Consider the following 26863-nt stretch of genomic DNA (forward strand, 5'->3'; position numbering starts at 1 on the left):
ATAAAATACATGGAATTTATAAACTTATTAATAAAACTACATAAATATTCTAATAAAACAAATCACTTACAACATTAAGACCTTGGGGTTTGAGCGTCCTCAATTTATATACCCTGTAGGCCTATTTTATTTATTCAGATCTGTAATATGGTTTAGGACTCCAAAAGGGACATGATCATGATTATTGGAATAATACTAAAGGACATCAGGATTTTTATTGTGAAACAGAGTTCAGTGTTTAAACAACCCATGAAGAAGGAAGCTTTTTCTAGTTTTATAGCAATGAGAGTTAAGTCTATTGTGAAGAGTCTGCGTGGGACGTCCAATGTATTGTTTGCTACAATTGCATTGAATGAGGTATATGGCAAAATCAGACTGGCAATTTAGAAAATATTTGATGGGAGAGAAAATTGAATTTTTGGAAAAAAAATAAAAACGGTTTGTAGAATTTTGCAATATAGGCATTTGGGTGACTCCTATTTTAAAGCTCCTTATGTTTTTTTGATGGTATAAGTGCAAAGTCAATGGCAAAGGATGTGCAACCCTCTTGCAATGCCCTGCACATGAGGCAAGAGCCATGGCTATATCAGGAGAACTATATTACATTTTTAATTGGAGGTATTTGCTATTATTACATTTACTACATATTGGTATAGGATCTTGGAGATGGGAATACCCCTTTAATGCAGTTGCTTCTATGACAAATTTTACTTTCAGCCCAGAATCTTCTTGTCCCGTCCCCAGACACATAAACCAGCAACTCTGTGAATGCTGAGTAAATAAAGTTTTAATTTGTATTGATTCTGCACTCTTCCCCTCTTTAAGTGCATGGAAATAAATTACAAAGGCTTTTCGCATTGGCCAAGCCAGAAAGTGCTGATACATTTGCTTTTTAAGTATGCAGATAACAATCTAGCCATATTAGCGTCATTGTACTGTAGTATATTTTAATTCCTTCATTTTGAACACATTTTTACATCAGGGCCACAGTGTTTTATAAGCTTTAATTCCACAATCTGAAAATGAAAGCTATTTTGGTAATTTTCATAATGATGTATTAAAGGCTTAGTATTAGAATATTCTTCTACTTACGGTAATCAGATGGTTTCACGGAAATTAAGATTTTAAAAGTGGAATTTTATGGCCCTGGCAGCAGATTAAGGATATTAAAATACATATATGCATGGTTTATAACAAAATATCAGTGATCTAGCTGCTGTCTTCTTTGATTCAGCCCTTCATTTGTGCCAGTCGAAATAAGCAGGTTACTTGGTAGAGAAATGTCTCTTGCTGTTAAACTGAGGTATTTTGATCAGAGCTCGGGTGATAGGTCTGCAAAGTGAATCTGACTTTATCTTTCACCTGAGCGGTGTAAAAATGACATCTGCTATGATGATACAAGGCAGTAGCCCTCCTTGATTTTAGCATGGATATATTATTGCTATAATGAAGGTAATGCTCCTCTGGAGTATATGATAAATCTGTGGACCCACTTGGAAACAGTATTTGGTGTAATGTTGAAAACAATTTCGTTTTGTACATAATACATTGACAATATACATATTCCCGTTTCACAACAAAAAGGATTGAAATGTTGCTGACTAGTCGTTGGCTATAGATACAGGGGTATCATGGTCGCAGAAGGTGCGACAGTGAATGGGTCCATGTGGAATAATACACAGTCAGCTGACATATAGTGAAAGAAATAAGTATTTGATCCCTTACTGATTTTGTAACTTTGTCCACTGACAAAGACATGAACAGTCTGCAATTTTAAGGGTAGGTTTATTTTAAAAGGGAGACATAGAATATCCAAAATAAAATCCAGAAAATGACATTGTATAAATTAAATGTATTTGCATTTTGCAGAGAGAAATAACTATTTGATCCCCTACCAACCATTAAGGTGGGCTTTGCACACTACGACATCGCAGGTGCGATGTCGGTGGGGTCAAATTGAAAGTGACGCACATCCGGCATCGCATGCAACATCGTAGTGTGTAAAGCCTAGATGATATGATTAACGAGTGCAAAAGCGTCGTAATCGTATCATCGGTGCAGCGTCGGCGTAATCCATAATTACGCTGACGCGACGGTCCGATGTTGTTCCTTGCTCCTGCGGCAGCACACATCACTGTGTGTGAGGCTGCAGGAGCGAGGAACATCTCCTACCGGCGTCACCGCGGCTTCCGTAGGATATGTGGAAGGAAGGAGGTCGGCGGGATGTTTACATCCCGCTCATCTCCGCCCCTCCGCTCCTATTGGCCGCCTGCCCTGTGACGTCACAGTGACGCCGCACGACCCGCCCCCTTAGGAAGGAGGCGGGTCGCCGGCCAGAGCGACGGTCGCAGGGCAGGTGAGTGCATGTGAAGCTGGTGTAGAGATAATGTTCGCTACGCCAGCTATCACAAGGATATCGTACCTGCGACGGGGGCGGGGACTATCGCACTCGACATCGCAGCATCGGCTTGCGATATCGTAGTGTGCAAAGCCGCCCTAAGAGTTCTGGCTCCTACAGACCACTCAGATGCTCCTAATCAACTCCTTACAGCATTAATGAGAGCTGTCTTAAATTGTGACCTGAATAAAAGACTCCTGTCCACAGACTCAATCAATCAGTCAGACTCTAACCTCTACAGCATGGACAAGACCAAAGAGCTTTCTTAAGGATGTCATGGACAAGATCACTGACCTACACAAGGCTGGAATGGGCTAGAAAACCATAAGTAAAACGCTGTGGGAAAAGGAGACAACTGTTGGTGCAATAGTAAGAAAATGGAAGCAATTCTAAATGACTGTCAATCGACATTGATCTGGGGCACCTTGCAAAATCTCACCTCATGGGGTATCCAGGATCATGAGGAAGGTGAGAGATCAGCCTAAATGGGGTAACTTGTTAATGATCTCAAGGCAGCTGGGACCACTGTCACAAAGAAAGCCATTGGTAACATATTACGCCATAAAGGCTTAAAATCCTGCACTGCCTGCAAAGTCCCACTGCTCAAGAAGTCACATGTGCAGGCCCATGTGAAGTTTGCCAATGAACACCTGGATGATTCTAGGAGTGATTGGGAGAAGGTGCTATGATCAGATGAGGCAAAAATTGAGCTGTTTGGCCTTAACTCAACTTGTCGTTTTTGGAGGAAGAGAAATGCTAGCTATGAGCCAAAGAATACCATCCCCACGGTCAAGCATGGAGGTGGAAACATTATGTTTTGGGGGTGTTTTTCTGCTAAGGGTACAGGACTAATTCACCGTATCATTGGTACAATGGTTGGAGCCATGTACCGTAAAATCCTGAGTGACAACCTCCTTCCCTCTGCTTTAATTCCATAGAAAATGTATGGAGAGAGCTGATGCTCCAAGTTGCAAAGCAACAGCCTCAAAATCTTAATGATTTAGAGATGATCTGCAAAGACGAGTGGACCAAAATTCCTCTTGACATGTGTGCAAACCTCATCATCAACTACAAAAAATGTCTGACTGCTGTGCTGCCAACAAGGGTTTTGCCACCAAATATTAAGTCTTGTTTGCCAGAGGGATCAAATAATTATTTCTCTCTGCAAAATGCAAATACATTTATATAATTTATACAATGTGATTTTCTGGATTTTATTTAGGATATTCTATATCTCACTCTTAACATTACTACGCTTAAAATTATAGACTGTTCATGTCTTTGTCAGTGGGCAAACTTACTAAATCAGCAAGGGATCAAATACTTATTTCCTTCACTGTACACTATGGTGCAGAGACCCACCCTGCACTGCAATACACGTTGCTGGCCAATCAAAGGTCGGCAGCTGAAGTTGGCATGCATGTCACTGGCGCCATATGGCAGTGACGTCATGCGCTGCCCATCGCTTACATGCAGATGTCAGCTGCTAGCTTCTGCACCGGCTATGGAAGCCGTCACTGCACGTCATGGGCGTGAAGGATAGTGAGTAGTATAGGTATTTTTTAGATTTACTGGAGAAGAGTCACAGAACAAAGAAAATAGTACTTAAAATAGCCCAGGATGGGGCATATTTTATGGAAGTAGCCCAGGATGAGGGACATTATACCAGGAAAGGTGCTCAGGATGGGGGATATTATTACAGGGTGGAAGACATTATTGGATGAGAGGGTGAACACAAATATCTTCACGGGATCTGGAATACTACAAGGGCCCATACAACTGATAAACATGCAAGTGGGGTCCCAGGTCCAAATTCTGCATTACTTATTCCACTGTATAGGTATATATATCTTCTGCTAAAATAAATGAGAATGCTACACTAGGTTAAGGCTTGTACACAAATAACCAATGAGACATTAATGATTAATGAGTTATGTTTGTGCAGTGATAACACTAAAGATTACTGTGCACTAAAAGTAAATGTGTATTTTCTGAAGGTGAATCCCAATCTGACACTTTTTTTTTTTACTTAAAGCAATAACAAACAAGCAAATTGCATGGTTGTAAGCCTATTTTAAATGAAAGAGGTCATTACCAGTGTGAAACATGTAAGACTGACAGTCATAGTTACATAGTTACATAGTTACTTAGGTTGAAAAAAGACCTAGGTCCATCTAGTTCAACCTTCCTCCACCAGTTCTACATTTAGTCACTAAGTCATTTATAACCAACAATGTTATGTGTACTCTCCTGCTCTCAGTCTGCTCTACTGATCTACATGTCTCACACTGGTAACTCCCCCTTTCATTTACTATTAAGCTTTGGAGGCGGATTCTCAGGGAGATCTGTGTCCAGCCCATAGATCTTAACAGCTCATTTACATATTAAGAAAATCATGGATTTCTCTAGAATAAGACATCGTCTGATTTAACTCTCTCTGAACTACATGCCCTTATAGATGGCTTTGGAGGGTTGATTCTACTGGCAAATTCCCTTTAACATAATACAAGTTGATGACCATAGTCATAAATGATATTTGTATATTTGTATATTTGTAGGTCATGGCAGAAAGATAAATTTAGTTTGTGGAAAATATGACAGTTTATAGTTGATATAAAAATGGTTTAAAATAACTGAGAGTCCTCAGTGGCTGACACCTTTTAATGGCTAACTGAATAGATTGTAATAATAGCAAGCTTTCCAGACTACTCAGGTCTCTTCATCAGGCTCAGTATAACACAAAATCTGAAGAATCACATATTTATACACAACAGGACATAGAATGGAGCAGTAAATAAGACAAGCTATGTGAAGCAGAACTATCACTATGGTAAGAGGACAAACTGTTGTGGCCATAAATATTGCAGCAGTTCATAGATAAGCAGTGTGAAAGTTTTATTGTCCTCTGATTGGGGTCTGGTCCAGAGCTAGGATGCCCCCAGATGGTCTGAGGAGCACATCTCTTAATTGATGTAAAAAGACATAAATCCATGTGACACATTCATTCCTGCCCTGAATGTGGCAAAGGTCATCATAAGTTTGTATTCCCAAAGCCTCCTGTCTCGCTGGGACTTGACAATTCCTTTCAATACAGTTGAATAGCCTAATAATAATACTTTTTATGAAATAAAGAAAACTCTTTGAATGAGAAGGTGTGTCCAAACGTTTGGTCTGTACTGTGTATATATATATATATATATATATATATATATATATATATATAATGTATAATTCTGCTGCACTGCTGTTTAAGTAGATATCCAATGGAGAATTCCTTCATCAGGAGACGGTTTGTTATTACTTAGTGAATGAATACAGTTACACAGTATTCCATTTCTGTTCTTTAAGTATTGTATGATTTCCATAAAAACATGAGCGATAAAGGGATTTTCTTGTAAATAGATGCAATAGATGTGCCAATATGTGTTCACACCTGTAGACAATACAATGTATTTGGAGATGATGTAACTCTGTTCATGGACTAAGCTGATTTACTTTTTTGTGTTCACTCATTAGACATTGATGAATGTGCCGAAGGATTTGTTCAGTGTGACAGCCGTGCTAACTGCATTAACCTACCGGGCTGGTACCACTGTGAATGCCGAGACGGCTACCATGACAATGGGATGTTCTCTCTGGGGGGAGAGTCATGTGAAGGTCAGTACTCACGTTCCCAGAGCTTCAAAGGACTTTGTGAGATAAAGTATAAGGCATGAAACATCACAACACAATAACAGCTTTATGTTAAGGATCGCTTTCTGTAAATCTGAAACAATTTTCAGTTCCGCACAAGATGGAATCAGACTTTGCAGAGTTTAGAAAGAGAGATGAACATTTCTGTTTATAGTCAGGCCGCTCCTATAATACTTCGAATATGATGAAGAAAGGCTCCGTAGTTTCCGCTCCATCTATTCATGCAGCAAAGAGGGAGCGGATTAGTGAAAATGCATTTATTTCATGTCCCGAATCTCTCCTCTGCTCTGTAAAACCACATAAATAAAAGGCTAAGTAACACTATGCGGTGCTTCCATCTGAAGTACAAATTATATTCTTTCTGGTGACTGAATAGGCCTCTAGGAGAAATAAAATCAATTACAATGGCCATACAACTAAATGCAGCACTAGCCTTTAAAGTCAGGTGCAGTACATGGATTAAATGTTAAAAAAGAAATAAAAAAAAATATATAAAAACCCACACGCTGTTTGAAAACTGTTCTCCTTTGCAATGTTTATAATAACATAGATGTAACACACAATATACACTGTAATTTTGGATAAATGGAAATGTGGAGATGCATATTAATTAATTCCGAAGATTCTCTCTTCTATTAAGCATGATGCATTTTAATGACTTTCTTTCTCAAGCTTTCAAGAGGCAGAAATCCATGTGCGCGCATAGCTTTCATTTCAAGTAGAAATTAGAAATTGAACCTCTTGGGTTCTGTCTAGATTTAGCCCTTCCAATATGGCTAAGTAATAACCATCAATTTGGTATTTTTTATTTATTGCTTTAATAGTATAATATTTTGGGCTAATTTTATTCTGATGTTCAGGAAAATGGGTCCCTTTTATCCTAACTCAAGCATATTTTAAAGAAAAAAATGTTCTCAAGTGGCAAATCCCTGCTATCTGTTCCCATTAATACGCCTGACAGCTGTACACAGAATAAAGCTGCATTGCAGAAACACATTTTTATCACATAAAGATACAGCATGATTGAAAGGCCAATATTAACATTAAGTCCAATAAAAAATTAAGGACCAGTCCTGTATAGGAAAGAGGCTCCTCTACTATAATAATAGAAACATCTTATTAAAGTCACGAATACACTAAAAGACATAAAGGAGATGAACACATGATCCAGGATAAGGTGTGGTGGCATACCGCAATGTTATATAAAGTTCATTGCTGTGGGAGTACATTTGTATAAACAGTGATAGGTAGGAGGAAATCCAGAATAATATGCATCCAGATAGTACTGCTAGGCCTATGCCAATGAAAATGCAAGTGCCGCAAAGGGAAAAGGCCTTTACAATGTCAAAAGGAAAATATGATGCAACAATTCCACACCAAACCTAAACATTGTTTACAAAGGTTTTATTTTAATTTTTTTCATCAGTAAAAATGCTGCCGAATGAGATTTTAAAAATCTTGTGCACACGCTTGTTTTTTTTCCCCCGCATTTTTTGAGCTACTGGGCGGTTATTTGCAGATTTTCTGTACACAAAGCTGCATGTTTTGGCAATGCAGCAGAAAAAAACGCACATTTTTTATCACATTTTTGCATTTTTTTATGCCCTTTTTTTTGAGTTTTTACATCATGGTACCCCCGCGATCGCCACCAGGTCTCCAGCTAATGTTAAAGCTGAGACCCGGCTCTCACTGCCAGAAGCAATGCCCGCACTGCTCCTGGCAGTTTAACCCCTTAAATGCTGCGATCAATCATGATCGCAGGAGGCAGGGAGAGGGATCGCTTACCTTTCCCCAGGGTTCAGTTCCCTGTAATGCTATCACGGGGACCCAATCACTGCCATGGCAACCCAGGGTTGTCAACATGAAGGCCCCGGCTTACTCAGCTACGGAACACCTCACGGACCATACCGTATGCATGGTGTGTGAGGCGAAGTGGCAGTGCTACAAGTACAGCACTAACAGATCTAATCCACTGCAATAATTGAGCTCGAGCACTGCAGTATATTATATCAGACGCAGGAAAAAAGCAGAAACAATTGACATGCTGCTTCTTTTTTCTGCACCAAAATCTGCAAGGAAAAAAATCTGCAACATGTGCATAGCAAGTCAGGATTCTCATAGACTTTGCAGGGATGCATTTTTCCTTGCAATATTGATTAAAATCTGCAAGAAAAAACACATGAAATGATGCAGTATGGCTACACAGCTTTACAGTGTTTTTTGCCCTTTTAAAATGTGAAAAAAGCACAAGTCAAAATGTATAAAAAATATGCTTTTATTTATTAAGCAGTTTTCATGCCAATACTGTTTTTTGCTGCATAAAAATGCCACATATGAACATACACTAAAGGAATAGAAAAGTACTGCATAATACCAAAAGGGTATTGTACCTACATACCAAAAATCATCCATGACACTCATTTCACACCTGCTCTTTTAGAATGGGCTTGATTTAAAGGGATTGTTCACTTTATTTTAACAAATTAAAGTATTGAGACACAACTTTGTGGCTTTGTGTCTTCACTAATATAAAATTATTAAAGACTCTCTTGCAGTTTGCACATGGCTCCGTTTTCAAAATCACTGCTGATGGAGGAGCATGTGACTGGACTTGTCCATCAGCCTCTTCCACTTCAAAAACTGCTTTATTATGTGCAGTGTTTTTCAGTTGGAGGCTGATGAAGAGGTCCCGTGACATTCTAGCATTGTTACCGAAAAGGAGAATTGTTCAGGAATTCTGCAAGTATTGAGCACATAAAGAAAAAGAGATGCAAAAAGGCATGTAAAATCATGACACCAGCTGAAATCTGTCAGTAATTAGAAACTATCGCTCCACACAGTGAAAAATAATATCCGCTGGTTCAACTGATGGACTATAAAAATGTGTCTCATTACCAAGGTGCCACACAAGAAACATCTCATGAAGGGTAAAACCCACGAGATGTCTCAAGATTTTCATAACTTTATTGTTGCAAAACATACTGATGGCACTGGTTACAGAAGAATTTCTAAACTACTGAAGGTTTCAGTTACCGTATATACTGGCGTATAAGATGACTTTTTACCCCCTTAAAATAATGGCTACAGTGGGGGGTCGTCTTATACGCCAGATATACAGCGGTGACTACAATATGTTACCAAAAACCGCAGATTCGGGGAGGAGGGGACCTGTTCCTGACCTTAGGAGGGGTGGTGCCTCCTCCCCGGACCTACGGAGGCTGTGATTGGCTGACGAACGCCGCTCAACCAATCACAGCCACTGTAATGTTCCAGCCATTTAAAATGACTGAAACATTAAAATCCAGCCCTGGACAGTGCAGCTGTAGCACTGGCCATTGGCTGGAGCTGGGTGACCTCACTGGATCACCCTCCCCCAGCTCCAATGCTCTGATTGGAGAGATCGGCCTTGTGACCGATTTCTCCAATCACAGTGGACCTGTTGCCGGTGACCGCCCCCGTCATCGTCCCTGCAGCACGCCAGCACACACAGTGAGTGTACACAGTGCACTTCAGCCCAGATCGAGCATCAGCTAGATCATGCACAGCGCATAAAATCATTACAGAATCAGTGTAATCAATGACATTCCAGAATCTGATGCACACACTGCGTTATTTGTGATCATACAGGTGGTAACTCAGGATCAGTAATGTATTCTACTCCAGAGCTACACTCACTATTCTGCTGGTGCAGTCACTGTGTACATACATTACTGATCCTGAGTTACCACCTGTATTATACTCCAGAGCTGCACTCACTATTCTGCTGGTGCAGTCACTGTGTACATACATTACATGACATCCTGTATTATACCACAGTGCAATGGCAGGGCGACAAGCTCCGGTCCCATGCTGTTATGAGACCGGAGCATGGGACCCGGAAGTTGCCGCGCTGCCATTGCACTGTACGAAAAGCATCCCGATCCTCCGCCGCCGCTGCCCTCCGCGATCTGCCACCTGTCTCCCCGATCTCCTGCCCGCACCCTCACCCCCACACCTCCCGATCCGCTGCCGCCCTCCATCTGCCACAGTGCCACCGCTCCCCCCAATCTGCTGCCCGGCCCCTCACCTCCGTGCAGCAGATCGGAGGGAGCGGTGGCACTATGACAGATGGACAGTGAGTATATCCCAAATTCTATATTTTTAGGGCAGAAGTTGGGGGTCGTCTTATACGCCCAGTCGTCTTATACGCCGGCATATACGGTACTGTTGAGGCTATAATCCTGAAGTTGTAAAAATATCATTTCAACATAAACTGGCCTTGTCTAGGTGCTCTCTGCAAGATTTCAGCCAGAGGAGTGAACACAAATATCAGAAGAGTTGCAAAGAGCCAAGAACCACCTATAAAGAGCTACAGGAAGACTAGAAATCAGCAGGTATAACTTTCAAAGAAAACAATATGTAATGTACTCAATCTCCATGTCCTGTATGTATGCTCACAACGCAAGACTCCACTGCTAAATAAAAAAGCATGTTCAAATGTTTTTAAAGTTTGCTCAACAACATTTAGACAAACCTGTGAAATACTGGGAGCATATAGTCTGGTCAGATAAGATTAATATTGAACTCTTTGGATGCCATAATACACACCATGTTTGAAAGCCAAAGACATTGCATTTCACCCCTAAAACATCATAGCAACATTGACATTTGGAGATAGGAACATCATGGTGTGAGGCTCTTTTTCACTGGCAAACTTTATATAATTGAAGGATGGATGAATGGACAATTTTACCAAGACCTTCTTGATAAAAATCTGCTGCCATCATCTACCAGAATGATGAAAATGAAATGACGGAGGACATTTCAGCAAGACAATGATCCTAAACACACAGCCAAGAGAACTCTAAACTGGTCAATTGGTTTCAGAGAAAGAAAATAGAGCTGCTACAATGGCCCAGCCAATCTCCTGGCCTGAATGAAATTGATGGAATGAACTAAAGCTTAGAGTTCATAGCCTTAAGGAGCCCACAGAACCTTCAGGATTTGAAGAGTGTTTGTGTGCTAGAATGGACCAAACTCGCACCTGAGCAATCCATGCCATTAGTTTCTCCATACTGAAGTTGTCTTGAAGTTGTTATCTCCAACAAAGGCTTTTGTATCAAGTACTAAATACATTTCAGTACGTACTAAATAAATTTCAGTAAGAGTGTTCAATACTTTTTCCCTGTGTCATTTCTCATTACTACACATCACTTAATTTATGGACATGTATGGTTTCTTTGCTTGTGTGGATTGGATGGGTTATTACTGACGTCTCGTGAGAAATTAATGTAAATAGCACCGTTACAAATATACTGTATATACTTACAAAATTGGTGACAAACCACCCCTTTAGGCTTCTATGGAGAAACCCTTTGCAGTAGTGTTTTGTTTTTTTTGCTTTTATACATAAAACCGAATAAATAATATTTTAATCAAAAGATTGCAACAAATCTGGCCACTGCTTTTACTTTAACCTGCACTAAAAAAATAAAACCTGAAATCTGATTTCCTGCTAAAGGAGACCTTTATGATGCCGAAGGTAAATGATGTCCAAAAAAATGCTACAGGAAAAACACTACTAGTCCACGACAGCTTCTCCCCCGCCCTATTCCCCTTGGGTATCTCCCTATACCGACTTTTAGGGATAAACTGTCAGGAGCCAGCCTCCTTGGACGAGTCTTCTTAGTGCCATGTAAATGTATGTTTTTTCTGAAATGTTGCAGAGTTCCAAAGTAAAACATATGTCCAAAAAAATAGAAAGATCTGCACTCAGAAGTCCATAAAAAACCCAAAGACTTTATTCATAAAAATAAGGTGAGTAGGCTAAAAGGTACACAGGCAAAGAGAGAGCAAAAAGGATTTCTTTACATTTTTAAGGACTTTTGATTGCCAATTTTTCTCTTTTTTTGGACATTTACTTACTCACTTACTGATTATGTCTTTTTCACTTCTATAGAGTAAAACATACTTGTCTGAAATGATGCCGCTGGACTCTGATTCATGCTGCCTGTGGTTTGGGCAGGATGAATCAGCTGTCAGGTTTCCTTTGCAGATTTGTTGCAGTCATTTTTGTGTTGTGTGTCCAATTAATTTGAAAACCAAAAATGGGAAAGTGTATGCCCCAGCTGCAGAAACATCCTCATTCAGGTACATGGAACTGATTTTAAGTTGTAAAATTATATCCTTGCCAACCGTTGTTCTATCTTACATTAAACTCAAGACTTACAGTCCTATGCAGTCACGGTTTCTATTTTGCTATAAGAATTTTTGGAAATGCTAATAAGTCTATTTCTAATTTGGAACATTTTTAAAGGGAACTGGCACCAGTTTTTCTATATAAGCTAATACCACCACATTACTCATCATCTGTGCTGCATTCTAACATGTTGTATATTGTTTCCTGAACCCCCCTGTATAGCCCCAAAAAAACGTTTTGAATAGCTCTCGTGCTGTATGCAAATCTAACCGGTCTGGTGCATCATTGCAGTGGCTCATGTCCTCTCCGCAGCTAACTGCGATCCTGGGGCTATACAGGGGCGTCAGGACACAATATTCAACATGTTAGAATGTAGCATAGGTGCTGAGTAAGGTGGTTTTATTAGCTCATAATCAAAAAAAACTGGTGACAATAGTCATGTGTCTTAACATCTGATGTCAGTTATATTCTCATATGTAAGCTGTCCATTTTTGAAGGAGCCAGTCTTTAGAAGAAGCTGAAATTTTGTAACAATTGCAGCTGTGGTATTAACTGCATTGGAGCTGCTTGTAGTGTTTTCTTTTTTGTGTTTATTTCTCTCTGTCTGTCTTCCTATCCTTGTATTGAATTATTGCAGTGTTGAGACTAGTGCTCTCACAGGCCTTCTCACTAGCCAGGGTGCGTTAAGGTTAGGGCCTACGGGTGAACGAACCCATATAGGGACGTTAGGGAGCAAAGTGATCAGCCTCAGGTCAGTGCAGGAGGTGTCCCCGCTCCCCTCTTCCTATTGCCAGGGCCCACTTTTGTGTTCTCGGAGTACCCTGTTTGTTGTGACACTCGCTGGTGGTTCGCTTATTCCTGGTAGAGCCCCTGTAATCATTGCGTGACACTGAGTTCATTCTTTATACTCACTTTCTGGTGATCTTCTAACCAAAGATGAATTGAAGGCAAGCAGTACTCTACATTTCTACTGTATTATTTTTTAAAATTAATTACAATAGTTTAATATTTAATAATTATGGTTTAATAGGAAAATGGGTAGAGTCTGTCCACCTCTAATCATAATTTTAAGTGTATCTTTCATCCCAGTTTCAAGGAGAGGTGATTTCTTTTGTAATAAAGTTACGGAAATGAAAACCTGCAGAATAAGAGCTATCACATGCATTTAATTAATTTCCATTTATTCTGATGGAGAGGAACTAGGAAAATATCTAAAAGTGGTCAGTTTTGTGCTGTGACTGTCATCTGAATGTCCACATGAAAAATCATTTGGACTGAGTAAATTTAATACTACAAATGTTTTTAATGTCTCAATAGCATAAATCATTAATCAGAGTCCAAAAATACTAGTTAACACTGTTTCCTTAGTTGCTCACCACCAAAGATTATATTAGAATATACTAAAATTAATAAATAGTAAGCTCTAGCTTTAGTAAAAAGTAACCTATAGATATAGTCTTTTAATATAAAGTGTTTTTATACAGTGTTCTGTTTCTTGTTACAGAAAGGTTTGGGGTAAGGACACACAGGGAGTAAAATAGAGCAAGTGGAATGCGATAAAAAAATTGCATTCCACTCGGACCAATGTTACTCTATGGGGTCGCTCCCTTGGGTGATTTTTTTTTCAGCTCTAATCGGACCAAGAAAACAATCACAGCATGCCGTGGGTGGAATCCGATTAGTTTTCACTCTCACCCATACAAGTCTATGGGTGCGAGAGAAAAATCGCACTGCACTCGCACTAGGTGAACCTTGTGGAGGCTAGGACCGAGTTAGACCTTGGAATGGCACATGTGCTACCAACGCAAAGGATTTTTGGCCCTAGTTCTATCAGGGTTTCTTCCACTTCCTACACCATATATGTAGCACGTGTAGGTGTGGACCCACTGTGCCACATGCTAGCCTTACCCTTGAGGTGCATGACTAATTGCCTACTCGGTATTCACCAGAGCTTCTGATGATGAGGTTGGACTTGGCTGCCAGTAGACACCAGGTACTACTCTAGTGCAGTCCCCGGACTGCATCAGCGACGCAGGTACAGACACAGAGCATCAGGCAGGGCATTATCACGATCACAGGCAGGGTAAATACTGGTGCTAATTGTGATGGAATGGCTGGCACAGATTGAACAGGTTTGGGTACAGGTGCAGACAGGACAGTTTCTGATTCAGGCAGGATAGGTTTGAGTTCAGCAGGATATATTTGGGTTCAGGTAGGACAGGTTCAAGTTCAGGCAAATTCAAGGTCACAGGGACCTAAGAACACACTAGCAGGTGCAAAACACACTAGATACGGAAGTTGTTCAGGCACCTCCCTATAGGGGAGTATGCCTTAAATAGCTAGTACCTTGCAGCCATAGGCTGGAAAACTTCAGGAGTATGCAATATGCCTCTTTAAGAAGTGGGGAGTGTGGAGGCGCATGCCCTAGGTGTGTGAACAGTAGATCTGCATAATGTATGCAAGTCTTGGAACCTGCAGTGGTGACCAGAGCAGGAGCTGGAAGAACACGTGGGTGGCCGTAACAGTGAGTACTTTGGTGTCCCTGCTAGGAAGGAGATGCGGGGCAATGCAGGTACACTGGCATTACAATATCAAAAGTATCATCCTGTGTCCCTCTATCCAGATTTTTACAGGGTCATCAGAGCACCCTTTCTCCAAATTTTTAGAGGGTCATCAGGGTGTTCTTGCTGTTCATTTTTCCATAGTGTGTATGATGATGATCTTTATAATATTTTCATGGTGTGTATAAGACATACCTTTACAATTCTTTTACATATCTAGATATATACCCCCAGGGGTAAATGTTTTTCATCCCTTGCACCCAGTGTATAGGCTCTACCAGTCTTGGGGGTCCCATCCCTTAAAAATGGGGAAAAATATTTCTGAGGCCTTCCTCTACGTGTCCTACAGGGTGTATTGCAGTACCTCAGTCTAGACTCATAAAGCATATGCACTAAGTGCAAGTCCTTCTACGTAACAATTTTAACAGAATGTGAATGAGGCCCTCCTTTATGTATAATTCAGAGTTTATCGGAGTCCTTCTTTCTTCTAACTTTTGGCAGTCCTTGTATTGTCCATATAGGCATTGTGAGTTTGAGTCCCTTTTTTATAAATTAAACAGGATTTGTCTGACTATGTCACACACACCACATGCCCAGATAAGGTAAAAAAATGTTAAAATTACATTTACCGGTGACTACCATTGGGTGTAGTTTTATTTCCCCCTCTACTCTGTCATCTACTGTAGTCATAGGTAATGGGAAAATATTCTGAGAGATGGATTGGCTATTAAGAGGAGGGGGAGTTTGTTTTTTCTCTTTAATTTTGCCATACATACAAGTCATTATACAGGAAAGAATGTTTCCTAGCATTTTTTTCTGTAAAATCTATTTTATCTTCAGTTTTTAACGTGTTATTGTCAATTCGTAAAAGTAGAGTAAGGCAGTAAACCTTGCCTACATGCCTGTAATTCAAAACTATGCCTCCTCCACAATCTATCACTACACTGAATGCAGGTAACAGAGGTTTTATTAGAATAAAAAACAGTATGTAGCCCTGAAAAGGACTTTTTTTTAGATTGCAGCAGCAGTATAAGTATAGATAGACTGTAAGCCAGTGTTTCCCAAACTCCAGTCCTCATGGCTCCCAACAAGTCATGTTTTCAGGATTTCCTTACTATTGAACAGGTGATAGAATCATTATCAAGGCATCACCTGTGCTATATTGAGGAAATCCTAAAAACATGACCTGTTGGGGGTCGAGAGGACTGGAGTTTGGGAACCATTGCTGTAAGCCAATAAACCCTGCCTATTTGCCTTCAATCCTAAATTATCCCTCCTCTAGCAGCTACTCCTATATTGAGTGCAGGTAACAGCAGTTTTACTAAATAATGGACACTATGTAGCCCTCAAGAAGACTTTTGATTTTAGGTTCCAGCTGCAGTATGTATAGATAGATTGTAAGCCAATAAACCTTGCCTATATGCCTCTAACCTTAAACTATCCCTCCTTCACCAGTTGTCCCTAAACTTAATGCAGGTAACAGAGGTTTTACTAAATAAAGGACAGTATGTAACCCAGAAAAGTACTTTTGTTTTTAGGTTGCTGCAGTAGTACAAGTTTAGGAGGACTGTAAGGCAATAAATACTGCATATATGCCTCATCTAATCCTAAATTATACCTCCTCCACCAGCTATCCCTACACTCAATGCAGGTAACAGCAATTTTACTAGAATAAAGGTGAGAAATTAACCCTAAAAAGTACTTGTGGCTTTAGGTTGCATCAGCAGTATAGGTATAGAAGGACTGTAAGTCAACAAACTCTGCCTATATTCCTGCTCTAATCTCAGCTCCACCTCCTAGATCAGCTCTCGCTGAACTGCAGTGTGATGAGCATCATCCCAGCGGCTTTTCTATAAGACCTGATGACGCAATGTGTTTGACCAATCACTGTAATGCCAGTAGCCAGCATGGCTATGGCATTACTGTATATGGCAGGTAATCCCCGCATGTTGAGTGGCTGTTTAACAGCTGCTAAACATTTGGAGTGAGGGTTCGAGCATTTGAGCACCCACTATACTCGATTGAGTGACGAGTGTGCCTAAGCACCCCGATGTCCAATCAAGTATGGAACAGGGGCGAGTACGCTTGGGCATCACTATTCATTAGACTTAAATTCAAGTTTCCATTTGGTGATGGCTACTATCACTGTGACTAACTGTGCTCATGAACTCCTATCTATGCATTTTACATTTACACACTCGGGTATTACAATACTTTTATTGTAAGACTTGTCCATATGAAAAAAAATCATATGTATTCTAGAGAATATTATATATATTCAAATTGTAATACTTTACAAGCTGTTAACTCAGCATGCGCTGTAAATTACAGTTTGTGGTCTGCTCTGCTGTTAAGTTATTGTGCTTCCAGCATAATGAAAAGTTATACAATTTTATCATGCAGTGTAATTTTCTTTATATACTTTATTTGCTTTTTTAGGTATTCTCTTCTAGTCTTTAACTGGGAGCCTATATAGTTTTTCCAGGGTTATTTGATGATTTGAATAGGTACATGACTGACTACATTTCAATTAGTAGACATGTCTTCAGTCACCATACACATTAGACTAATATTGGCCGCACATGCCAATATCTATGTGTTTGGCTGACAGCTTAATTTGTATGGGAAACCTAGACAATTGATTTTCCGGAGATTTAAGGATCTGACATGTCTGATTTTTTTAATTCTGATCCTTTTGTTCTACTGCAGATAAGCTTGAGTGAATAAGCACTGCTGTGCATGAGGGAGCCCCCCAAATGATCCATAGTTAGACTGGACACCAACTAATGTACATTGACAATCAATGTTTTGAACTTTTGATTTTCATGCTCCATATCTAACTATCCACTACAGCTTCGAATGTGAAGCTACCTTAATTTTATAGACAGTAATTTTGGCTATCTCATACATAAATTTGACTTTCAACTATTTAGAATATGATTAGTTATGCAGATTCCTTTGATTTTAATGCATTGTTCCTGTTTTACTCCTGGTAGTTGAAAAATCTTTTTCTTCCTGTATACTACAAATTACAACCTGTTCTCACATTCCCTATTAACACAGTGGTTTATTAGTTTGATTCGAAAGCAAAAGGTCACCGATTCAAATCAAGAAGCAGGCATGAAGATTTCCCAAGAAAAGAGAAACAGGATCATCCAGCTCATCGATAGTGGTCTCTCAGCCAAGAAAATTACCAAACTGCATCTTGTGAGTGCCATGACAGTTGGAAGAAAATTAAATGAAGTCCGTCCATTAATTCAAAAGCCAAGAGGTGGAATCCAGGCAAAATATCGGAGTCATCAAGATAGCTTATCACACAGCAGTGGAGGTGGCTCGTATGCTTCGTAATAGTGGGACCACAGATCTTCATGCAAGCACTGTGCTACACAGATTACATGAGTCTGGAATGATGGTCCATAAAGGATGAAGAAGCTTTGACTACAATATCATCATAAGACATGTTGGCTCAGGTTTGAACAATGTGCGAAAAGTGGACAGTACAAGATTAGAAACTAGTGATTTGGAACAAAGAGATTAAAGTCACTAGACTAGGCTCTCGTGGGTACAAATGGTTCTGGAGGAAACGAGGAAAAATGGTGCTAATACATTGAAAAATTGAACGAACTGTGAAATTCGGTGTGGGAGCCTAATGATATAGAGTTGTTTCACAGCCAAATGTGTTGAATTCTTGACCTGGATCGATAGTGGTTTCAATATGGGAAAATCCTACTAGATGAGTTACTTTGTACACTCGAGTACTATGGGCATGAAAAGGACAACATAGTGTTCTTGCAGGACAACGACTCAAAGCATATGTCGAGATTGCCGAAGAAATGGTTCAGTGACAATGAAGTAGAAGTGCTGAATTTACCCCACTGTCTCCAGACCTCAACACAATTGAATACATGTGGGTAGAGTTAAAAAAAAAAATGATGTACACATGCCCAAGTGAGTCGACCAGTTGTCATGAGTGTATCCCACCCGGGAAAGACCTCCGGTGAGTCTAGTATCCAAAGGTCACTGTGCCTTGTGGCTGGCAGATCCACTGCTGTTACTTGATTACATCTTCTTTCTAAAAGTGCTGTAAGGGTTAAGCATCCTTTCATGCCTAGCTGCTGGCTGTAGCTTTTAATCTCAGGTGGTGCTCTTTCTGATCACTCCCCTTCACTATTTAAGTGATAGGATCTGAACACATGATGGCAGTGATAGAAACTGAATCCTCATTTCTATGTGGTCCACTTTGGAAGGAGCCTGCTGTGGAAGAAGTTTGTCTTGTTGTGTACAGCTGTGGTGTTAGGTTCACTGAAGCTGCTTGGAGTGTTTTTTCTTTTCCTGTCTATTTCCCTTGTCTGTTTTCCAACACTTGTGTTTCTGTATTGTAATGGTGAGTCTAGTGATGTCATCGGCCTGCTCACTTGCCAGGGTGAGTTTTAGGGCTTGCAAGGGCTTAAGAACATTGTCGGCAACAATTTGAAAGAACCTGTATAGGGTCGCTAGGGCGCTCAGGTAACAGCTTGAGGTGCGTTCAGGAGCTGTCCCCTCACCCCACTACCTAGCGGCAGGGACCTCCGTTGTATCGTGACCCCTGTGTATCCAGTGTGTTGGGTCACCTGCTGGGGTTTTTCCTGGCTTCAGGCTAAACCCTCTCAGTCACCGTGTGACACCAGTATGCACCAACATTGGGAACGTGCAGAAGACACCTGGAATCAGATTTCGGTCAAGATATGCTTGAATCTGATCGAGCGCATGCCCAGAAGGATTCAGCTAGTGTTGAAAGCCAAAGCTGGATTTACAAACTACTAACAAAATAATAAAAATTAGAGTTTTGATTTTTAGAAGAAAAACAGTACCAATGCAGTAACATGACAAGAATCTGCATAACTAGTCATATGCTAAATAGTTGCATGTCAAATTTATGTATGAGATAGCCAAAATGATTGTCTATACAATGATGGTAGTCTCACAATCAAAGCTGTAGTGGATGGTGAGATATTAAGCCTGAAAGTCAAAAGTGCAAAACATTGTTACCCTTTTGCGCTTCAGTGTATATGGTTTGCACAACTATGCATTATTGTTCACTAGTCTATACATTTCAATTTGTGAGGTACTAGAAGCTTGCTTCTACAGGCATATCTGTAGTACCATACAGTAATAATTAAATCTAACTAAAGTCATGACCATAGTAAATATTTTTACTGAAAATATATGATAAGCCAAGTGTCAGAGATTGCATGCATTAAAGCTTCGTATTGATCTTCTGATCTAGTAGCTGGACTGGAAATTCAATTTTCTCTATATGGCTTTTAGCCTACTCCAGCAATCCATAGGAAATCTAATTCTAAAATGTAAATAAAAACCTCTGCATTTGATATATGTATGCCTCCGTAATTCTTGATGGCGGTTCAGAGCTCTACTTTATGACTGCCATGTGACCTTCTGCTCATTTACCTCCAGTGTATATCTTGAATTTTCTGACTTATCTAATCAGTTGATGCATTTTATGTGCCTTGCAGAGACTTTATTTACTGTGCAGTGTAAACCTTCAATGAAATACATGTACTGATTTTCCCTTATGTAAATGTTGCTGCAATCATTTGTATTGATTGAGCCCTAAACTTTTACTTTATAGTTCTGTTTTACACTAGCTTGTCCTGTCTATATATTAAGGTATAGGATATATGGCAATCATTTTCATTAAATGTTGTTTCCATAATTAAATTAGTTGCAGAATTAAGCCATCTATAGGACATTGGGAAACATCTAACTTTCCTTCATTGGGTTCTCCAAATCTAATATGGGAAAATCTAGGATCATTCATAATTTCATTTTCAATCAATTGTTCTTAGCTGTTACATTCTGTTGCTTCGTGGAAACTTCAATTTTCTGTGCTCAGTTGTCCAAATTGTATTATGGCTGAGATGAAGAAATGTAAAACGTGGAGCCATGTAGTCCTATAACAAAGACAAATTGATAATCTAGATTGGTACCGACCCACATCAGACCAGCTCCACCTTGAGGGGTCGACCTTGGGAGTCAGTAACTGCTGTGAAACTGTGCAATGTTAAAAATCCGGATAAGCTATAATAATAGAGAGCGCAATAGGGTCTTAACTGGTTAAAAAGTGAGGTACATATGAGAAGACACTCACCTGGCAGGGTTGTGGAAGGCACAACCCCTAGGTATGCATAAAAGATAATGGCGGCTGCCACAGTCCCACGTGGATAATCTTGAGTAGTGAAGAGAAGAATGGGTGTTGATTTCTTTGGTCCTGAGGAAGGGGACTTGATCCCAGAAACGCGTTGACATAAACAATAAAACTCACTATATCATCAACAAATTTTTCGTATTGGTGGCAGTGTGGTATTGCACCCATTCTTCTCTTCACTACTCAAAAATCCGGATAAAACAATCCAAAGGAAGTATAGAGGATACTGCTGCGCTATGGGCACTGCATGTTAGAGAAGTCACAGCAGTAATGCAAGGAGGATCAAACAGAATGTATAATCAATGAATGTCTTATTAAATTATTATTCAGAAATATATGGATAAAGCAGTAAATGCTGTAATGGCATCTAAGCACACAGTTTTGAGCAGTTGTATTTGTGTTATATGTTATATTTTGAAGAAGAATATGAGAGATAGCACTCACTTCAATGTTATACTATGGGGCAGGGCTAACCAGCGCTTTTTTTTCTCATGCCAATCCGCATGAGAAAAAAAATCACTGCATGCTGCGGCAGCTTATATTGGACAATGTGCACCCAAACAAGTCTAAGGCGGGCTTTGCACACTACGACATCGCAGGTGCGATGTCGGTGGGGTCAAATTGAAAATGACGCACTTCCGGCATCGCATGCGACATCGTAGTGTGTAAAGGCTCGATGATACGATTAACGAGCGCAAAAGCGTCGTAATCGTATCATCGGTGCAGCGTCGGCGTAATCCATAATTACGCTGACGCGACAGTCCGATGTTGTTCCTCGCTCCTGTGGCAGCACACATCGCTGTGTGTGAAGCCGCAGGAGCGAGGAACATCTCTTACCGGCGTCACTGCGGCTTCCGTAGGATATGCGGAAGGAAGGAGGTGGGTGGGATGTTTACATCCTGCTCATCTCCGCCCCTCCGCTCCTATTGGCCGTCTGCCGTGTGACATCGCAGTGACGCCGCATGACCCGCCCCCTTAACAAGGAGGCGGGTCGCCGGCCAGAGCGACGGTCGCAGGACAGGTGAAGCTGCCGTAGCGATATTGTTCGCTAAGGCAGCTATCACAAGGATATCGCTGCTGCGACGGGGGCGGGGACTATCGCGCTCGGCATCGCAGCATCGGCCTGCGATGTTGCAGCGTGCAAAGTACTCCTAAGGCTGCGTGCAAAACATCGGACTGAACAGAGTATAGCCCAGTATACACCGATACAGACATTCAAAAAGATAAAAATATTAATTTCTCCATCTTCTCCTCACCTGTGCTTCTATTGGAATTGGATCCCAGTAGAATGATACTCAGCTCACGCTTCCAGTAGAGTTTGAGCCTAGTATTGTTTATATATAGCATCCAATTCTCTTGCATGAGAACATACCCCAGTGTGAGTGAGACCTAAAATATATTAGAGCAATAATATTGTCTCTTAATTGGCACCTACTGTAATTATGTCTTCTAAATGCCACCATGAACTAATATATGTCCTCTATTCTAGGCCCCCTTATTTAATAATGTTCAATATCCTGTAATAATGTTAAAGGGGTTGTCTTGTCCATAATGAAAACTCTGCAGTCAATCTGTGCGACTATGGACTCCCAGCGCATGCCCTGTACACTGCGAGGATTCGTCAGTGTCCTGGCTGGGAATGACAGACAAGTATTTGATATGCATACTCCTGGCTGGCCAATCCAACTAGTGACTCTGTCTTGCTCAATGCAAGTTCTATCCCATATAGACAGTATTAGCCATCACATAGCCCCTTATATAGAGTATGATCCCACACATAGCATCCTATAAACAGCATAGGCCCCCACATAGCCCCAATATTTACAGTATGAGCCCCCACACAGCCGCTAAATACAGTATGAGCCTCCACATAGCTCCAATATTTACAGTATGAGGCCCCACTATATTCAGTATGATCCCACATATAGCATCCCGCACTTTTGCTGCCGGGAGCTTAGCAGAAGTTATAGCCGAGCTTCGGCTGTCACAGCCTGGGTCAGTCCCCAAACCACCCGTGGCTGCTTAACCCCCTAAATGGCATTTATTAATAGTGATCGCAGCATTTAGGAGACCAACAGAGATAGTGAGCCCCATCTCCCAAATGATCAGGATCCCTATGACATAATCAAGGGGGCCCCGATCATTGCCATGGCAACCTGAAGTCATTATGATAACCTCTGGTTGAGCCAGCTACAGAAAGCATGTTAGAGCATGTCAGGAGCATGGTCTAAAGTGGGCTTTACACGCTACGAGATCGCTACAGCGATCTCGTTGGGGTCACGGATTTTGTGACGCACATCCGGCCGCTGTAACAATCTCTTTGTGTGTGACTCCTAGGAGCGATTTTGGATTGTTACAAAAGTGTCCAAAATCGCTCCTCGTTGACATGGGGGTTCTCTCCCAATTATCGCTGCTGTCACTTGGGCAAAGTTGATCCTCGTCCCTGCGACAGCACACATCGCTACGTGTGACGCCGCAGGAACGAGGAACCTCTCCTTACCTGCCACACGCCAGCAATGAGGAAGGAAGAAGGTGGGCGGGATGTTCGTCCCGCTCATCTCCGCTACGCCACTTCGATTGGGCGGCCTCTTAGTGACGTTGCTGTGACGCCGAGCGAACCGCCCCCTTAGAAAGGAGGTGGTTCGTCGGTCACAGCGACGTCGCCGAGCAGGTAAGTGCGTGTGATGCTGCCGTAGCGATAATGTTCGCTACGGCAGCGATCTTCACATATCGGCATAACGATAGGGGCTGGTGCTCTCACGCTCGCCATCGCTAGCATCGGCTAGCGATGTCGCAGCGTGTAAAGCCACCCTTAGAGGCTTCTGTCAATGTGACACTGACAAGTATAATGTATTGTAATGCTTGTGCATGTCAATATATTATATCAGCACTCAGACTAATAAAAGTTAATGCCCCATATATAAACCAAGTATAAAAAGTTAAAACAAAAAGTTAAAAAAATTGTAAACATTTTTCTTAAAAATCTCAAAATAATGAATCCAAAAATAAAAAAAAAAAATACCAATAAATTAATATATTTATGTAAACACAAAAGATAAACAAAAAAGTATACACAATTGATATTGCCACGTCTGGAACAACTAATCTAAAAAACGGTCACACTAGCCAAAATACAACGCGTTCCGCACCATAGCCATTTAAATTGCACTGTCACGTTTTGACAGTGCGATCTCAGGGGTAAATAGGCATGGGTGGATCGCAGACCCACCTGCGCCTGTAAGCCACACATGCCTGCTGTTCAAATTAGCAGACATGTGTAGGGAACACCGCCGGCTCACTGCAGCAGCCAGTGTTAATTACATCGACATGACCAAGGATGTACAGTTACGTCCTTGGTCATAAAAGGGTTAAAATGTTGTCACTTTTTGGTATTTTCTGTCTCATAAAAAAATAGATTTGGTAAATTTTGATGGAAAAAATTAGAAATTGCTGATAAACTTTGAACCCTTCTAACTTCCCTCCAAAAATGTATGTTTCAAAAATATTGCTTATGTAAAGTAGACATGGTAATTGTTATTTATTAACTATTTTGTGGGATATAACTAACTGATTTTAAGGCATAAAAATTAAAAGTTTGAAAATTGCAAAATGTTCACAATTTTTGTCAATTTTTTTATATTTCATTGCCAAAATGCAAATCATATTGACCAAAATTAAAAAACTCAAAGACGATATCACTGGGAACTCCATTATACCATCACCATCATGGGAGTATCACACGCCAAGGTTCTCAGATGGTTAATATCTTCAGCAGAAAGGCAGAAAAAAATAACACAGCTACCGCGGTGCTTTTTCAAAGCAAACACTCGTTCATATTGAAAAATAGAAAGATGGAAAGGCACTCACCGGTAAAGCTGTAAAAGAATCCTTTATTGAAAGAACTGGTTACAGATCAAGGCATCAGGGGAGAAAAAAACACACAAACATGCCGGATAACGGCCGTTTCTCGCTCTCTTGGGGTGGACCCCTAGAAGCACCCTGAGAGGGCGCGAAGCAGCCGTTGTTCGGCATGTTTGTGTGTTTCTCCCTCCCCTGATGCCCTGATCCGTAATCCGTTTTTTCAATAAAGGATTCTTGTACAGCTTTACCGGTGAGTGCCTTTCCATCTTTCTATTTTTCAATACCGATCAATATTTACCATTGGCATAAAGTACAATGTGTCGTGAAAAAATCTGGAGGTTTTAAGGTTTTTATTGAAAGTGGTGGGGATACTATAAAAAATGGCAATGTCTCAATAACTTGCCATGTGGCAGTGATCATCAATTACAGCTTGACAATGATGTCTCGTGTTGTTCACAGTCGAGATGTGGTTGTCTGCAGAGGCATGGCGGCTCACTCTTCTTGAAGGGCGGCTCTCAGGTCATTGAGGTTCTGTGGTACAGAGTTATGAGCTTCTACACCTGAAAAGGTTAGGGTGCATTTTAGGATCATCCTGTAATTTCACCCAAAAGTCAAATATCCCTAACTTTTTGTGAGTGTGTCTGTGTGTATATATATATAATCTGTATATTCAAGTAAACAGGATTAATGACCTAACGTCCTAAAATTATTATGGTAGAAGTAAGTAGAATAAAGAAAACAATACTTTCAAATTTTGAAAACAAAAAAAGAATGAAATGTAAAAACTGCTCCGTTGTAAATGTTCTTGATGAGAAACAAAATGAATTCCAGTCTAATGTAAATACTGTGTTGTGTTTTATTATAGACATTGATGAATGTGCTACAGGAAGACACAGCTGCAGTAATGATACTGTTTGCTTCAATTTGGATGGTGGATATGATTGCAGATGTCCACATGGTAAAAACTGTTCAGGAGACTGCATACATGAGGGAAAAATCAAGCATAATGGCCAGATATGGGTGTTGGAAAATGATCGATGCTCCGTATGTTCATGCCAGGTTAGTTAAACTCATCGCTCTGATATTGGAACGTTTTCTTTTTCCTACTTTATATATAATTAGTATAATGAAATAAAATTATTTTTTATGCATTGCACAGGTGGGGTTGGTAATGTGTCGTCGCATGGTCTGTGATTGTGAAAACCCAACAGTTGACTTGTTTTGCTGTCCTGAATGTGATCCGCGACTCAGCAGTCAATGTCTGCATCAAAGTGGAGACATTACATACAAAAGTGGGGACACCTGGGTACAAAACTGTCAGCAGTGCAGATGCTTGGTAAGTGCAGGAGAAAATGCAAGTTTCTGTGATATTTCATCATTCAATTCAGTGGCAAACCTATTGAAGTAGTGAATAGAAAATAATAATATGTGAAGTGCACCTTGGTTCTGCTGGAAATTAATCTCACAGGAGGACGGAGAAGTCCTGACATACTCTAGTTTTCTCCTAATCTTCCTGAAAACCATCATCTTCTCAGCTGGTTTTACTTTTTTTTTTTTTTTCCAAAAACAGTACCACTTTCATTTATGGTCTGTTATTACAGCACCACTGCAGCATATTTTTAAATTTCCCTACCGGAGAGGTGCTTTTAATGAACGCCATCTCCTCTGTCTTGTACTCATCTGCCAACATCTCCGGATAGGCTTCAGCAATTTGTGACCTGTTGGCAGCTCCAGTGTTTAAAGGGAACACACTGGAGCTCACAACTCAATGCATCTCTATGAGAGCCTCGTTCATCCTTTCATAGAGATACATTGAGAACGTGCAATGTAACTTTTGACTTGTGGACAGTCAGAAGTTACAGACACAAGATGGTGCTGTGGAACGGGAGCAGCACCAGAAAAGGATGAAGTCAGTGTCAGGTTAGTATAATATTGGGGGCAGGGGGCTTACATTTAAAGCACCACCC

At 40.6% G+C, this 26863-nt stretch overlaps 1 protein-coding gene across 1 annotated transcript in view; it reads left to right on the top strand.

The window, feature by feature from the left end:
* The window catches only part of NELL2 (neural EGFL like 2), a 461689-nt gene that overhangs the window by 415080 nt on the left and 19746 nt on the right, over positions 1–26863 (top strand). The window contains exons 16-18 of the mRNA XM_075344966.1: positions 5915–6055; positions 25762–25955; positions 26056–26232. Of these exons, the coding sequence (XP_075201081.1) occupies positions 5915–6055; positions 25762–25955; positions 26056–26232 (512 nt within the window). The remainder of the gene's footprint in view (positions 1–5914; positions 6056–25761; positions 25956–26055; positions 26233–26863) is intronic.

The sequence above is a fragment of the Anomaloglossus baeobatrachus genome, chromosome 4, assembly GCF_048569485.1.
Source record: "Anomaloglossus baeobatrachus isolate aAnoBae1 chromosome 4, aAnoBae1.hap1, whole genome shotgun sequence".
Classification (NCBI taxonomy): Eukaryota; Metazoa; Chordata; class Amphibia; order Anura; family Aromobatidae; genus Anomaloglossus; species Anomaloglossus baeobatrachus.